Source organism: Adiantum capillus-veneris, chromosome 3, assembly GCF_014529385.1.
Source record: "Adiantum capillus-veneris isolate H3 chromosome 3, ASM1452938v2, whole genome shotgun sequence".
Taxonomy (NCBI): Eukaryota; Viridiplantae; Streptophyta; class Polypodiopsida; order Polypodiales; family Pteridaceae; genus Adiantum; species Adiantum capillus-veneris.
The window spans coordinates 137245811-137262440 of record NC_140933.1 but is presented as its reverse complement, the minus strand read 5'-3'; the positions used below and the strand labels follow the sequence as shown (position 1 = coordinate 137262440).

General features: G+C 44.3%; 1 protein-coding gene across 4 annotated transcripts in view; it reads left to right on the top strand.

Moving 5' to 3' along the window:
• CDKE;1 (cyclin-dependent kinase E;1) overlaps nucleotides 1-16630 on the top strand; it is a 50864-nt gene that overhangs the window by 11507 nt on the left and 22727 nt on the right. For 3 of the 4 annotated variants that reach the window (XM_086509246.1, XM_086509244.1, XM_086509247.1), the window contains exons 2-12: nucleotides 13942-14052; nucleotides 14133-14236; nucleotides 14337-14379; nucleotides 14477-14575; nucleotides 14677-14746; nucleotides 14882-14976; nucleotides 15916-15949; nucleotides 16076-16160; nucleotides 16245-16322; nucleotides 16405-16452; nucleotides 16538-16570. In XM_086509246.1, the coding sequence (XP_086365372.1) occupies nucleotides 13942-14052; nucleotides 14133-14236; nucleotides 14337-14379; nucleotides 14477-14575; nucleotides 14677-14746; nucleotides 14882-14976; nucleotides 15916-15949; nucleotides 16076-16160; nucleotides 16245-16322; nucleotides 16405-16452; nucleotides 16538-16570 (800 nt within the window). The remainder of the gene's footprint in view (nucleotides 1-13941; nucleotides 14053-14132; nucleotides 14237-14336; nucleotides 14380-14476; nucleotides 14576-14676; nucleotides 14747-14881; nucleotides 14977-15915; nucleotides 15950-16075; nucleotides 16161-16244; nucleotides 16323-16404; nucleotides 16453-16537; nucleotides 16571-16630) is intronic. The other variant, XM_086509245.1, reaches the window with a different exon arrangement.

Below are 16630 nucleotides of genomic sequence, written 5' to 3'. Positions count from 1 at the left end.
TGTGGGCACCTTTTTCAGTGAAACTGAGTGTGTGAGTGTGGGGGAGGTTATTTAGCTACAAGACAAGAGACATGGCACCCTTTAGAGAGAGGGGGGGATATTTGGGTCATGGGATATGATAGGATAGAGAAAGGGGGGGGGGGGTGGGGTATACTATTTTGGAAGATAGGGTAAGTTGCATGTGAGTTAGGGTGCATTATTGGTGAGAGGTGGGGTAGCTTGAGGGGGGAGAGAAAGGAGAAAGAACAAGGGGAAGAGAGAGGGGTTGACCTTTTGAGTGGAGGAGAGGAAAAGGGACACACGGCGGGGCAACAATGAAGAAAAAGGAGGCAAGGTGGGGATGGGTTGCCCCGCAGGCATGAGGTGGCCTATTTTACCTTTCTCATATATTTACATAATCATACTTTATTTTTTTCTTACTTTTTTCCAATGCCTTTTATCACTCCTTCCCTAAGAGGGGGTTTTCATGGGGTGGGGACGAGAGAAGAGGGGTATGGGAGCTTGGCTTGTGAAAAGTCCCCATCACTGTCAATAACAGTCCAGATACCATCGTGACCACTCTGTGTTCTCGGGAGATCAAAAATGAAATCCATTGCAATACTTTCCCGGGGGCGGGTGGGTATAGGTAAAGGCTGTAACAATCCCTGTGCTTTATGCCTGTTAAACTTGACCTTCTGGCATACTAAGCAATTGCGGACAAACTCTTCCACATCCTTCTTGAGTCTCGGCCAAAAGAAGTATCTCTCTACTCTTTTCATGGTGGTAGCAATGCCGCGGTGACCTGTAAAAGCTGGACAGTGGCATTGAGTCATAACCTTTTCCCTCAATGGTGGTGTAACGCACAACATGGTTTTTCTCAACAAGTAGCCATCCCGAATGGAATATCCCGCTACTATCTCCCCATCCCGTATCCGTTTGAAAACGTTTGCAAAATCTGTATCTTTGGCATACTGGTCGACCATATCCTCAAAGCTCCTATGATGTATTGCGGAAACAGCCAAAACCAACGGCTTCCGAGACAAAGCATCTGCCACCACATTCTTCTGTCCTTGCACATGGACAATCTGGAAGTGAAACTGTGACAAGATGTTCGCCCATCGCATCTGCTTTTCCGAAAGCTGCTTCTGTGACAAGAAGTAGCGCAAACTCTGATGGTCTGTAAAGACAGTAAAATCCGCTTCGAGTAGGTAATGCCGCCACTGAGTAAGAGCATGGATAACCGCCAAAAGCTCTTTCTCATAAATCTGTGCTGTCATCTCCGGCCTCGAGAACAATCGGCTCTCGTATGCAATGACATGGCTTTCTTGCATTAAGACCGCACCGAGACTACGACCACAAGCATCACAATATACTTCAAATGACTTTTGTAAGTCCGACAAAGTCAAAACTGGTCCCGTAGTCAATTTCTCTTTCAATGTCTGAAAGGCAGTCACCTCTGTGGATCCCCACGAGAAAGGGACTCCTTTTTGTGTCAAGATATGCAAAGGGGAAGCAACCTCTGCAAACTTTTGAATGAACCGCCTGTAGTACGAACACAGTCCCAAGAAGCTTCTAACTTCATGGACGTTCTTCAAATCGGGCCAATCACGGATAGTCTCTATCTTGGCTGGGTCCATTTGCACTCCCGCTGGTGAGACAACGTGTCCCAAAAAGTGTATCTCTGGTAGGAAAAATTCACTTTTCTTTGCATTAATCACTAACTAGTGATCTCGTAATGCTTGAAAGAGCTGAAGTAGATGATCTCTGTGTTCTGCCTCATTCTTGGAGAAAACAATGATATCGTCAAAGAAAGTGCCAACAAATAGCATGTACTCTCGAAAAATCCTGTCCATCATCCGGTTAAATGTCGCAGGAGCATTGGTTAGGCCAAAAGGCATCACCAAAAACTCAAATAACCCAAAAGTCGTCCGAAAAGCTGTCTTGTAGACGTCTCCCGACGCTATTCTGATCTGATGATATCCACTCTTCAAATCAATCCTGCTAAAGCACGAGGATCCCTGTAATCTGTCGAGTGTATCATCGATCCTAGGAATCGGAAATCTGTTCTTGATGGTGATTTTGTTGAGAGCTCTATAATCGATGCACATTCTCCAAGGTCCGTCTTTCTTCAAAACCAACAACACTGGAGAGCAATACAGTGAAGTACTAGACTGGACAAGACCCTTTTCCAAGAGGTCTTTCACTTGGTTCATAATTTCTTCATTCTGTGCTCGGCTCACACGGTAAGGTGGCCGGTTCGGTGGTGTGCTTCCAGGTATCAGATCAATGGTATGATCTTCAGGACGAGCATGTGGTAACTCGCCTGGTAGGCCCTGTGAGAAGCAATCGGCGTGAGAGTGGAGAAAATCTTGGCGTACTTTATCAAGTTTAGACATATTTGTCCTATTCTTATCGATCAATTCTTTCATAAAGATCGAGTAAACAAACAAATTGGATTTCATTAATTTAGAAATGGCCGAAGCCGATACAATAGGGACAGACTTGCCCTTCAGTTTAATATCAAGTACAATGGTTCTGCCCTTATCTGTAGTCAATGTCACTTTCCTCGCTCGATAATCGACCACGGCGTTGTTCTTGTGGTACCAGGAATCCCTAAGAGAACATCACAACCTTTCGAAGGCATTATGAAAAAGTCCTCATGCCCCAAATACCCCTGACAATGCAACCGAAGTTTGCCAATGACAGGTGTAATGGCTACGTCCCTGCCCGGTGCCGCTAGAACTGCCTCCACAAGTGGTCCCATCCGATCGGGAGTGATCTCGAGCCGCGTCGCCAATTCCGGTGAAATGAAGTTGGCCTTGGCTCCTCCATCAAAGAAGATCAGGGCCTCTTGGTCTTTCACTTTGCCCCAAGCTCGGCAAAGTTCTGTACTCTCGTCCATGGTGTTGGGATCGGTACCCACACAATCTGGAACCAGTCTTGTTTTCATCTTGCCTTTTCTTCCACGATCCTCAGTTGCTGTCGAACTCTCAGGCCCGTCGTCATCCTTGTCATTCTGTTCTTTCTATGCCTTTTTAGGGCACTTTGCGGAGATATGTCCACGTTCTCCGCATCCAAAGCACTTCCACTCTCTGATGAAGCGAGCTCTCTCATGAGGAGTAAGCTTGGGTCGTACATCCTTTCTTTTTGGGTTGCTCTTTCTCTTTCTACTTTCATTCCCTGAAGTTTGTTCGGCTCATTGTGTCATGACCTCATCAGTGGGGTAGGTCAGACTGCCAGAGTGAATGGCAAAACCCCGCTTCGCATGACTCATCAACTCCTGAATAGAAGCTGACTTCTGTTTCAAGCAGTGATCTCGGATCTCTGTAGGTAGACCCAAGGTAAACCGCTCAATCTGTTCTCTGAACGACATCTTCTTGAATGAAGAGGCGGGTAGAAAAGAGCTCGAGAATCTCTCACAGTAAGCATCCACTGTATCTCTCTTGGTCATCCGAAGATGGTTCCAAGCAGCTCGTATATCGCGTTCATACTCTTGAGTCAACCAAGAAGAAATAAAAAGCTTCTTAAATTTTAGCCATTTAACTGGCACAGTCTTGTTTAAAAGAAGCGTGGACCACCAAGTTCGCGCATTCCCCTTAAAATAAGAGGCAGCTCTTTGAATCTTGGAGTGCTTTGAGTAGCGTCCTCCCGCGAAAGCGATGTCAAACTGCTATATAAAAGACAAAGCCTTCAAAGCATCTTTGTATCCTGAAAAAGTGTCAAACTTGATCGACTGTCCACCTTCCTTAAACTGTCGGACTTTCTTGCTTTCGTCTTCCAGAAAGTCATACTGGTTGGGTTTATAAAAATTCTTCTTGTTCGCATAAAATTTGCCGTCATCAGAGTCTGAACTATCCGTAGGCGAGTCCTCTGTAGAACTGTCACTCACTGGGCGAGATTTAGACTTCTTTGCCTTTTTCTTGCCTTTTCCGAAGCGTTGTTTCTTGCTTCGCTTTTTTCCTTTTCTGTCTTCTTCGCTCGAATCTAAAGAGCTAGAAGAACTGTCAGAAGAAGAAGAACTGGGTACTTATTCAAATCGAACACGCTTCTTCTGTTTCTTTGCTTTGTCAAATGTCGACTGACGACCCTAATAACTCGGGAAGTCAGTGCCTTTCTTATGCTTTTTGCCGTGCTTTTTGGCTTTGTTCTGCGCGTCAAAACGCTGAGCAATCCGTGCATCAACCACCTCTTCTAATTCCTTCTCTGAATATTTCTTGTGAGTAGAAGATTTCTTGAGAGCGGGTTTCGAGGGTGGTGGTGTGGTTTTCTGTCACTGCTCGTGCACTTCCTGAAAAGAAGTCTCGCTCATATATTTTACCAATTTCGGGTCCTTCGCAAAACTGAGCATCATCTTTGTTGCATCGTTGATCAATTGACGATGCTTCATCTCTCATTGCTCTGCTTGAGTAGGCCGAGGTGGGCCATACTCTTTGCCGGAATCTTCGTTGTGATCCCTGCCCGCATCTCCGGATGCAGAGGGAGTTGACTGATCCTTGCGTGAAGCCATAGGTGCCGCGGGGAAAAAATTTGGGGATCGGATTTCCTATAGAAGAGAAATCGGCCGTGCTCTGATACCACTATAATAGACTTGGACACTCCAAGTCAAGAATCAATCACGACGGCACCAAATAACCATGTCAAAACAGTTCACAGTTCACAATAGATTTGCACTGGCCCGGTGGAGTTCCATGCCTAGAGATATTGGCCCCAAAGACTGGTGCCCGTTTCGGTATTTCTTTATGTATTAATCAGTTCAAAGTACAAGAGAGTGGTTCGGGTTTCACTCTCAGACTCTACGTCCACATGCTCTGCAGAGTGTGAGCCCTCACCATTTATTTATTGTTTACAAGGGATGCCAAATGTAACAGACTTGGACACTCCAAGTCAAGAATCGACCGTGACAACACCAAATAACCACTTCAAAACAATTCACAGATCACAATAGATTTGCACTGGCCCGGCGGAGTTCCGTGCCTAGAGATATTGGCCCCAAAGACTGGCGCCCCTTTCGATATTTCTTTTTATATTAATCAGATCAAAGTACAAGAGAGTGGTTAGGGTTTCACTCTCAGACTCTGCGTCCAGATGCTCTGAGAAGTGAAGCCCTCACCACGTATTTAAAGGTACAAGGGATGCCCAAAAGCAGAGCCCCAAAAGCTTTTAAAAATAAAAAGCATCAGTTCTCTCTCTCTCTTAGAGTCTTTTCTCTTTTTTTATAAAAAAAAGCAAGATTCGTGTCGCTCATCATTTTCCAAAAAAAAATAAAAAAAATAAAAAAAAATATTTCAGCCTCCGCGATTTCCGGAAATTAGGATTTCTGGCAGAAATTAGGGTTTCTGCTGTCTGCCACGTCATCACTTTGTGACATACCCCCCTCTTGAAAGCATTGTAATCGACCGCGATGACGCCTGCAAACCGACAAAAGCCATAAACCGTCTTAGTAGACACTGACTGTTAGTACCTACGTACTAGGAACACACATCTAGCACATGTACAAAATCGACAGTCACATCACACGACATCACAGGACATCACCAGACATCACAGGACATCACATGACATTCAACATTCATTCAGATCTTAGACCATGATTTATCGGCAATGTAGCTAGCAATCACATCTAGGTCCAATCGGGACCTCATCGATGTCCGATTGACTAACCCCTATTGCAACCATGTCTATTCGAGATCAATCAGACCAAAATGCTGCAGTCATTTCGTCTATCAGTTCTTGTACTCACAAGAAGTCAAGAACAAATCAGTACCATTATCAGGAATTCCATTTCATAAAGTCATCCAGCAGAATACTGTCAGCTCTCAGTATCCTTGAAGCTCAAAAAGACATCAGTGACTTTAGTATCATAATCAAGGCATCTGTTGACAAGGGAGCGGAGTGACTCCCCTCTTGTGCATCCCACTGCACCAGATCTCCGGCCAAGCTGAATTCCGGGTTCCGTTTGGAGTAGACTATGCTAAACCAAAACATCGAGGTAAAGTTTCACAATCCGAGGAGTATCTGCTAGGTCCTCCTCCTCCATCCACTTCGCATCAAATGCAGGAAAGTTCTTGAACTTAACCAAGAACCCGCCTTCGGACTTTACCTTTCTTCGTATCGTTATGTGCCAAAATCTGTTCAGGAACAAGGACTTCCTCGTTTTCTTCCACTTCAGGTTGCTCATCAGGCTCCCCGCTCCCCATCATAAGGCACATCACCCTTAACAGGGTTCAAGAGACTCACATGCAATGCATTATGAATCCTCCAAGTATCTGGCAGTTTCAATCGGAAGGAGACATCATTTATCTTGTCAGTGATCTGGAAAGGTCCGTAGTATCGCATACTAAGCTTTGGAAAAGCCTCTCCTTTCCCTTTTTCTTTTGTAGGCGTGCCTTCTCAAAAGTAAGAGCACCCAATCATCCTCCTTCAGTTTCAAGTCGCGATGGCGATCCGCTACCTTTTTCTGTCGTTCTTGAGACTCCTGCAAAGTCTCGCGAACCTTGGCAAAAGCCGTATCCAAATCTCGCGAATATTCATCCGCTTCAAATTTCTAATCTTTCGTGCTCAGGAAGGATGGAACCTTTGCAGCACTTTCAACAATCTCACATGGCGTCTTCCCCGTCGAAGAGTGTATCGTGTTATTGTAGGCAAATTCCACCAAAGGTAAGTTCTTTTCCCATTGAGTCTTCTGATCCGAGATACAAGACTTCAATAAATCTAAAATCACTGAATTGGCAATCTCAAATTGCCCGTGAATCTGCAAGTGGAACGATGACAAGAACTGCAACTGCGTGTCAATGTTCTCCCAAATTGCCTTCCAAAACCAACTCATAAATCTGGGGTCTCTGTCGGAGAGAATCGTCTTAGACGTGCCATGTAATCGGAAAATCATCGTGATCATTCTGTGTTCTCGGGAGATCAAAAAAATGAAATCCATTTCAATATTTTCCCAGGGGCGGGTGGGTATGGGTAAAGGCTGTAACAATCCCTGTGCCTTATGCCTGTCAAACTTGACCTTCTGGCATACCAAGCAACTGCGCACAAACTCTTCCACATCCTTCTTGAGTCTCCGCCCAAAAGAAATATCTCTCTACCCCTTTCATGGTGGTAGCAATGCCGCGGTGACCGCAAAAGGTGGACAGTGGCATTCAGTCATAACCTTTTCCCTCAACGGCTGTGTAACGCACAACATAGTCTTTTTCATCAAGTAGCCTTCCCGAAGGGAGTATCCAGCTATTGTCTCCCCATCCCGTATCCGTGTGAAAATATCTGCAAAATCTGTATCTGTGGCATACTGATCGACCATATTCTCGAAGCTCCTATGATGTATCGCGGAAACAGCCAGAACCAACGGTTTCCGAGACAAAGCATCTGCCACCACATTCTTCTGTACCTACACATGGACAATCTGGAAGTGAAAATGTGACAAGATGTTCGCCCACCGCATCTGCTTTTCCGAAAGCTGCTTCTGTGACAAGAAGTAGCGCAAACTCTGATGGTCTGTAAAGATAGTAAAATCCACTCTGAGTAGGTAATGCTGCCATTGAGTAAGAGCATGGATAACCGCCAAAAGCTCTTTCTCATAGATCTGTGCTGTCATCTCCGGCCTAGAGAACAAACGGCTCTCGTAAGCTATGACATGGCCTTCTTGCATCAAGACCGCACCCAGACTACGACCACAAGCATCACAATATACTTCAAATGACTTCTGCAAGTCCGGCAAAGTCAAAATAGGTCCCGTAGTCAATTTCTCTTTCAATGTCCGAAAGGCAGTCACCTCTGTGGGTCCCCACGAAAAAGGTACTCCTTTCTGTGTCAAGGTATGCAAAGGGGAAATCAACCTCTGCAAACTTTCTATGAACCGCTTGTAGTACGAACATTGTCCCAAGAAGCTTCTAACTTCATGGACATTCCTCAAATCGGGCCAATCACGGATAGTCTCTATCTTGGCCGGGTCCATTTGCACTCCTGCTGCTGACACAATGTGTCCCAAAAAGTGCATCTCTGGTAGGAAAAATTCACTTTTCTTTGCATTAATCACTAACGTGTGATCTCGTAATGCCTGAAAGACTTGAAGCAGATGATCTATGTGTTCTGCCTCATTCTTGGAGAAAACAATGATGTCGTCAAAGAAAGTGCCAACAAATAGCCTGTACTCTCGAAAAATCCTGTCCATCATCCGGTTAAATGTCGTAGGAGCATTGGTTAAGCCAAAAGGTATCACCAAAAACTCAAATAAGCCAAAAGTCGTCCGAAAAGCTGTCTTGTAGACATCTCCTGGCGCTATCCTGATTTGATGATATCCACTCTTCAAGTCAATCTTGCGAAAGCACGAGGATCCCTGTAACCTGTCAAGTATATCATCGATCCTAGGAATCGGAAATCTGTTCTTGATGGTGATTTTGTTGAGAGCGCTATAATCGATTCACATTCTCCAAGATCCATCTTTCTTCAAAACCAACAACATTGGAGAGCAATACGGTGAAGTACTACGCTGGACAAGACCCTTTTCCAAGAGGTCTTTCACTGGGTTCATAATCTTTTCGTTCTGTACTCGGCTCACACGGAAAGGTGGCCGATTCGGTGGCGTGCTTCCAAGTATCATATCAATGGTTTGATCTTCAGGCCCTCTGAAAAGCAATCGGCATGAGTGTGGAGAAAAATCTTGGCGTTCTTTTGATCAGGTCAAAACATATTCAACCTTTATCCAGCGTTCAGTTCTCTGCCAAAAGAATGAGTAAGAAACTGAAGTTCATCAAGTACAATCTCTAAGCCCTTCATTTATCAAAGTCGCTTTCTCGGCCCGGTAGTCAACCACGGCGTAGTTCTTGTGGTACCAAGGGATCCCGAGTAGAACGTCACTCGTGTGCCCTGAACACCCCTGTCATTGCAAACAAAGTTTGCCAATGCTCGGTGTAATGGCAACATCCCATCCGGGTTCCAGTCGAACTACCTCCGCCTGTGGCGTTAGTCTGTCGGGCGTAGTTCCAAATCGAGCCGCCAATTCCAAGTGAAAAGAAGTTGGCCTTGGCTCCTTCAAAAGGGCTTCCCGATCCTTCACTTTGCCCCAAAAGCGGCAAAGTTTGTACTTTCATTCATTAGATTCGGTGCAGGTCCCACGCCATGTGGTACCAGTTCAGCTTTTCTATCTGCCTTTTGTGCCACATTCCTCAGCTGCTCTCGAACTCTCAGGCCTGTCGTCGTTCTTTATCATTCTGTTCTTTCTGTGCCTTTTTGGGACACTTCGCGGAGATATGTCCATGTTCCCCGCATGCAAAGCACTTCCCCTCTCTGATGAAGCGAGCTCTCTCCTCAGGAGTAAGCTTGGGTCGTGCATCCTTCTTCTCTGGGTTGCTCTTTTTCTTTCTACTTTCATTCCCAGAAGTCTGTTCGACTCGTTGTGTCATGGCCTCATCTGTGGGGTAGGTCAGACTGCCAGAGTGAATGGCAAAGCCCCGCTTCGCATGACTCATCAACTCCTGAATAGAAGCTGACTTCTGTTCCAAGCAGTGATCTCGGATCTCTGTAGGTAGACCCAAGGTAAACCGCTCAATCTGCTCTCTGAACTAGATCTTCTTGAATGAAGAGGCGGGTAGAAAAGAGCTTCAGAATCTTTCATAGTAAGTATTTATTGTATCGCTCTTGGTCATCCGAAGATGGTTCCAAACAGCTCGTATATCTCGTTCATCTTCTTAAATTTCAGCCATTTAATTGGCGCAGTCTTGTTTAAAAGAAGCGTGGACCACCAAGTACGAGCATTCCTCTTAAAGTAAGAGGCAGCTCTCCGTAGCTTGGAGTGCTCTAAATAGCATCCTCCCGCGAAAGCGATGTCAAACTGCTGTATAAAAGACAAAGCCTTCGAAGCATCTGAGTATCCTGAAACGTATCAAACTTGATCGAGTGGACACCGTCCTTAAACTCTCGGACTTTCTTGCTTTTATCTTCGAGAAAGTCATACTGGTTGGCTTTGTAAAAATTCTTCTTGTTCGCGTAAAACTTTCCGTCATCGGAATTTGAGCTGTCTGTAGACAAGTCCTTAGTAGAACTGTCAGTCTCATGGCGAGATGTAGCCTTCTTTCCTTTTTTCTTGCCCTTTCCGAAGCTTTGTTTCTTGCTTCGCTTTTTACCTTTTCTGTCTTCTTCGCTCGAATCCGAGGAGCTAGAAGAACTATCAGAAGAAGAAGAAGAAGAACTGGGTACTCCTTCAAATCGAACACGCTTCTTCTGTTTCTTTGCCTTGTCAAAAGTCGACCGACTACCCAAATAACCTGGAAAGTAAGTGCTTTTCGTCTGCTTTTTTTGCCGTGCTTTTTGGCTTTCTTTTGCGCGTCAAAAAGCTGAGCAATCCGTGCATCAACCACGTTCTCCAGTTCCTTCTCCGTTTATTTTCTTGGAGGCAGAAGGTTTTTTGAGAGCGGGTTTCGGGAGTGGTGTTGTGGTTCTTTGCCACTCCATCTGTACCTCTTCCAAAGAGGTCTGGTTCGTATATTTTGCCATCTTTGGGTCCTTGGCAAAATTGAGTATCATCTTTGTTGCATCGCCGATCAACTGGCGACACTCCATCTCTCGCCGCTCCGCCTAAGTAGGCCAAGGCGGGCCGTACTCTCTGCCGGAATCTTCCTTGTGATCCCTGCCCGCATCTCCAGATGCAGAGGGAGTCGACTGATCATTGCCTGAAACCATAGGTGCCGCGGAAAAAAAATTCGGGGATCGGATTTCCCGTAGAAGAGAAATCGGCAGTGCTCTGATACCACTGTAACAGACTTGGACACTCCAAATCAAGAATCGACCGCGACAACACCAAATAACCACTTCAAAACAATTCACAGATCACAATAGATTTGCACTGGCCCGGCGGAGTTCCGTGCCTAGAGATAGGCCCCAAAGACTGGCGCCCCTTTCGGTATTTCTTTTTATATTAATCAGATCAAAGTACAAGAGAGTGGTTAGGGTTTCACTCTCAGACTCTGCATCCAGATGCTCTGAGAAGTGAAGCCCTCACCACGTATTTAAAGGTACAAGGGATGCCCAAAAGCAGAGCCCCAAAAGCTTTTAAAAATAAAAAGCATCAGTTCTCTCTCTCTTAGAGAGTCTTTTCTCTTTTTTTATAAAAAAAGCAAGATTCGTGTCGCTCATCATTTTCCAAAAAAAAAAAATAAAAAATAAAAAAAAATATTTCAGCCTCTGCGATTTCCGGAAATTAGGGTTTGCAGGAATTTTAGGGTTTCTGGCAGAAATTAGGGTTTCTGCTGTCTGCCACGTCATCACTTTGTGACACCAAAAGCAGAGCCCCAAAAAGCTTCAAATCAAAAGCAAAGTTTTCTCTCTCTCTCCTTGCAATTGCGTAGAGAAAAAGCAGCTGGCTGTCGTAGAATGCGCCGCAAAAAGCAGAATCTGCTGTACGATGCCACGTCATCATGTCAACGCTTTTTCCGGGAGTTTCCCCTGCTGGCCTAGGGTTAGGGTTAGGGTTTTTGCTGCTTTTAGGGTTTGCAGGTTTTAGGGTTAGGGTTTCCAGAAATTAGGGTTTCAGCAGTTAGGGTTTTTGGTAGCCACGTCATCACTTTGTGATAAACAGGGATAGGTTGGCACACACAGTGCATGTTTCGTCGGCTTTCGGGTCTCTCATGTCTGACCTTTTGGTCTTGAGACCTGATCTTGCTTCTGTGGTTAGTGCATTTGCGGTGGGAGTTGTCAGTCGTGCGGTGACTGACACTGGCATTGTGTATTGTGGAGCCATGCAGGTCGTCACTCGATACTTGTATCAGGAGTGTCATTGTAGCTCTAGCCTTAGTGGTATGCATGTTGCATCTGCACTAGAGCGGTTACAGAGTGAGCCAGTGGGCATAGGTTGAGAGTCGTCTTCTCGCACCTCTTGTATATACTAGTTGTAGGCTAGTCTTCTCGCCACTTATCGGCACACAGCCTTTAGTGGGAGAATGTTAGGCGGTGTGCCTCACTGTGCTTTGCCCGTGTTCGTCGGTCAGTGCCCGGCCGCCCACATTTATCTCCTTATTCTTTATACATACAAAGAATAAGGAGCTCTCACTCATTCTCAAGAGTGACCTCAAACACACTTTATAAACTTACAAGGGATGCCCAAAAGCAGAGCCCCAGAACCATCAGATTAAAAAGCACCGTGTAATATGCAGCGGAAGTGATTGATGGTGAATAGTCAGGATGAGTGCTCAATGCGTAGTCAAGGTTCCTTTCACTGCATGAGAAGTTTGCTTTTATTTCATGAGAGATGTGCAAGATTAAGGAGAGGACAGAATGATATTGTGAGTGAAGGTTCTGAGAGAGAGAGAGAGAGAGAGAGAGAGAGAGAGAGAGAGAGAGAGAGAGAGAGAGAGGACTAACACCAGATGGGGTCCCAACCTCCCCCTCCCCCTCCCCCTCCCCAAGGGCCCCCCTCTCCATCGCTAGAGAGGTATTTGCTTTAGATTGCACAAATGTTGATACAATGGTCGTGGATGTTGAGATGCTGATGGGATCTTGCAGTAGATGCTTGGATCTGCGAGGCTAAGGGCTGGAAACTGAAAGGCTAGGGCTGATTTGGCTTGGAACTACGATCCGAAGATGAGGCTAGGGCTGCAATCGTGAAAACGTTGGCTGATCTGCTATCTTGGGCTGAAAACCGAAAACGTGGGTGTTGATGGGATGATCTAGTGAAAAAATGCTAGAGATGCTGAGGTGGGTACTTGGTTCTTATACTGAGGGCTGTGCAATTAGAGGGTATGCAACAACATTAAAGTGCTTGGACATGCACGTCCTGCGTATAGGCTCACAAGGGTACCATAAGGGTTAGATGTGCATGTGACACATTGCATCCAAAAGCTTCACGTAAACACTGCCAAAAAGCTACCATTGCAGATTTCAAAATCCGTACAACCTGCCATGTCAGCACTGCAGTGCAATTTTTGAAATTCCGTACAATCATGCTACGTCAGCAGTCCATACGATTCTAAGTAGCAGTTAGCACGATTTACAATGGTGCAGCCGAGAGTTCCAGCTTTTGAGTTTTTAGGGTTAGGCCCCTCGGTTGGTGCTCCATAAGTAAGGTAGGGCTAGGATTATTTTAAATAAAACCGGTCTATAAACTCATAAAGCGGTGTAAAATACTTGGACTTTTCACTCACACACAGACTTCAAATCTCACTTCCTCGCTGACACACCAGATAGGTTTCGAAGTCCGGCGCCCCTTGTGGTATTTACAAGTCCAAAGATCTAAATTTAATAAAGCTGTCCACACTTGTAATTGGTAGCGATAACCTGTTTTTGGCCAAATTTCGGCAACATAACGGCTCTGAAACTCAATATGACCAAAATCCCATTGTAAGGACAACTTCCCGCACCGTCTGGCATGCTTTTCAAAATCTGTAGAAAATTACAGCAAGCCGTAATTCTCTGTTTTGCCCTGTACCTGCTGCCCAAACTCTGTGGAACACTCTCGATGCTCTTGCCCAAGCTCTAGGGCACCTCGATGAGCAAATAGGGCCAAAACCTAAACCTACAATTTCTGTACAACAGCCTGTTTTGCCCTAATATCGGTCCTGTACCTGTCAATGGGCTTCTACACGATCCTCTCACTATTCCCCACGCACAGGGCTACCTGCCCTTTGATTTCCTCGCAATTCCACAGCCTGAAATGCGAGAAATCAGCATAAAACAATGGGGAGAATTCCCGTCCCTGTTTGGGGGTTGCAGTTAGCTACCCCAGGTACCTGTTCAAGAGTCTCTTGCCTCAGCAATCGAGCATAAAACCCACATAGCTGTACATAAAGTCAAATGATCAACCCTCTAGTGGGGCATTACCACTGTGCAAATAAGGGAATAGGGTGGCTAGAGGGAGCAAGCTCAACCTCCAGTGCATGAGAGTCAAGATTGTTAATACATATATACCAGAAAATGCATTTACAGCTACAAGCATGTTTTAGCCTGTGTAAACACCATGTTTTTGCAATACAGTTGCTGAGAGAGTGTGACCATGAAAATGTGGTCAAGCTGGTAAACGTACACATCAACCACGCAGATATGTCCTTGTACTTGGCATTTGATTATGCAGAACATGATCTCTATGTAAGTCTATCAGCTTGTTGTAATAAGGTCAAGCTCAGGCATTTGAAGGTGAATTTGATTTCAAAGGTTGATTATTGCAGGAAATTATTCGCCATCATCGAGAAAAGTTGAGCATTTCGATCAATACGTATACGGTGAAATCATTACTTTGGCAGATTTTGAATGGCCTCAATTATCTTCATAGGTTAGTCTTCAATTCGCTTCAAATCAAAATAAAAGAAGATTTCTTTTTGGTGTTTCTTGGGGAAATACTCTTAAGATATTGATGTCTGGTGTTGATCTAGTAATTGGATCATTCATCGGGACCTGAAGCCATCCAACATCTTGGTAAGAAGCTTATCTTCTTTGGCCGGTTTATCAGACGTAATGTCATGATGAGGGTAAAGTGTCCTGATCCCTTTTTGTGTTACTGACTTGTATCAAGGTTATGGGTGATGGCGATGAGCAAGGTGTTGTTAAAATAGGAGACTTTGGACTTGCCAGAATTTACCAAGCACCTTTAAAACCATTGGGTGACAATGGGGTCTGCTATATTGTTACTGCTTTTGTTTGCATCGTGCCCATCAGTATGCCTGTCTTTTGTCGATTTTTCTGATGCAATCGTTTTTATTCATTGCCATTCAGGTAGTAGTTACAATCTGGTATCGAGCACCGGAGTTACTTCTTGGTGCTAAGCACTACACAACTGCAGTAGGTATCCTTTTGCAGATCAGCAACTGCCGAGGATGTGTCCTCTTTTGTTTTAATCAATCTGGAGATTTTACCATTTGTTTACCAATTCTTTATTGTGAACTGATTACTCTGTGGAATAACTTAACGTGTATCAAAGACATGTGGGCCGTTGGATGCATTTTTGCAGAGCTCCTTACGTTAAAACCTCTTTTTCAAGGGATTGAGGATAAAAGCACACACAACCCTCTACAAGTACTGTTTTCGCTTCATTGCATGCTTTCAAATCATTTTGATGGTTGCGTAAAGTAGTGGCCTATAATTGTTCTTGCTCACTCAAGGGTTAGCCTGTTTTATATTGCCTCTCTCAAAGAGCTTCTTTTTAGCACTGAGCTTCACTCGTTCTGCTGCCATCTTTCTCAAGAGTTTTCCACTAACCATTTGCGAGCAACTCACTTTGACAAATTCAAAGAAGTACACATTGACTGTGGTAGTCTTAGTTCTAAAAAAAAGTCTTACAAAACCTTGTTTAAGAAGGCAGATCTCAAGTCAATTAGTCAAGAGCAATAATGTGGCTTGAGACCCAGGGATCTTTGCCCTCCTTTCCCATATTGCATTTGGTAGCTACCAGCAATTTCTCCTTTCAGAAGAGAGAGTCCTTCAAGGAATCTCTGGCATTGTATTAAAAACCCCATTTGCTAGCAAGGGCATTTGTGTTCCATAATATAATACCAAAGATTCCTTTTTATTCTGGTCTTGGAAAAATCCAAGTGAAAAAGAGAGGAGAAGTATGAAAAAGGCATTGTGCTTGTATTTTGCACATCTATTTTTTGGTTTCGACTCCTTTTGACTGGATTTGTGAAAGGCGTTATTTGGCTCGGTGCTGTTGAGTATTTTTTGTTGCTTTAATTCTACAGTGGATACCCTTTTACCAATGTGAGGTATTTTATTTTAAAGGCAAAGATACAAAGTCTTTGTCTTTCGTATGATTTTAACTAGCAGAAACGTTTGTGGAATTCTGTTATGCTCATCTTTGGTGGCTAGTCATATTTGGTAGCTACTCAAGAACGAAACTGCATTAGCTTTATTTTTAAATGAAGCTGTCATCAGGGATCTGGCTGTGTGTATTATGCTTGTGAAAAAGTTCTATTTGCCGTTTTGATGGCCTAATATGCTCACCTGCTTCTCTAACAGCTTGATCAGCTCGACAAAATCTTCAAAGTTCTGGGTAAGCTTCTAAATTTTTAAGGTAGTCTATTTTTCTCTGGTGATTTTGGTATAGTGTTTTGGGAATTTTCTTGGTTTGAGAAGTTTGTATTTTACGTCTGTATTTGATGTTACATTTCTTTTACAGGCCATCCAACACCTGACAAATGGCCAACGCTAAATAACCTCCCGTTTTGGCAAACCAGTAGGCAACGCATGCAAGGTCCTAAAAAGTGAGAGAACCCTTCCATGACTCATAAGCTTCAAGTTTTCTGATGTGTCTGTTGGTGTTATTACCGAGTTGCTTCAATTTGCAGTGAAATCTCAGTGCTTCATCAAGTTGTGCAAACTTCGCAAAAGAGTCCTGCATATGACCTTCTTTCAAAGATGCTCGAGTATGCAGCTTAGCCCAGTCTTTGAAAGCTATTGAGTTTTGGGTTCTGTCGGATCATGCTAAATTTTGTTAAACACTGGCAGGTACGACCCTTGCAAACGTATATCTGCTGCCCAGGCATTGGAGCATGAGTATGTCTTTTACTGGCTTTATTCAAAGGATGTTCTGTGTAATTTCGGAGTCATTGTATAACTGGTGCGGGTTTTTCATTTTCAGGTACTTCAGATGTGAACCTGTACCAGGCCGCAAGTAGGTATAACTGTCTTGTTGCTGTGTTTATCAGATTTGCCAATTGCAATTTTTGGACAA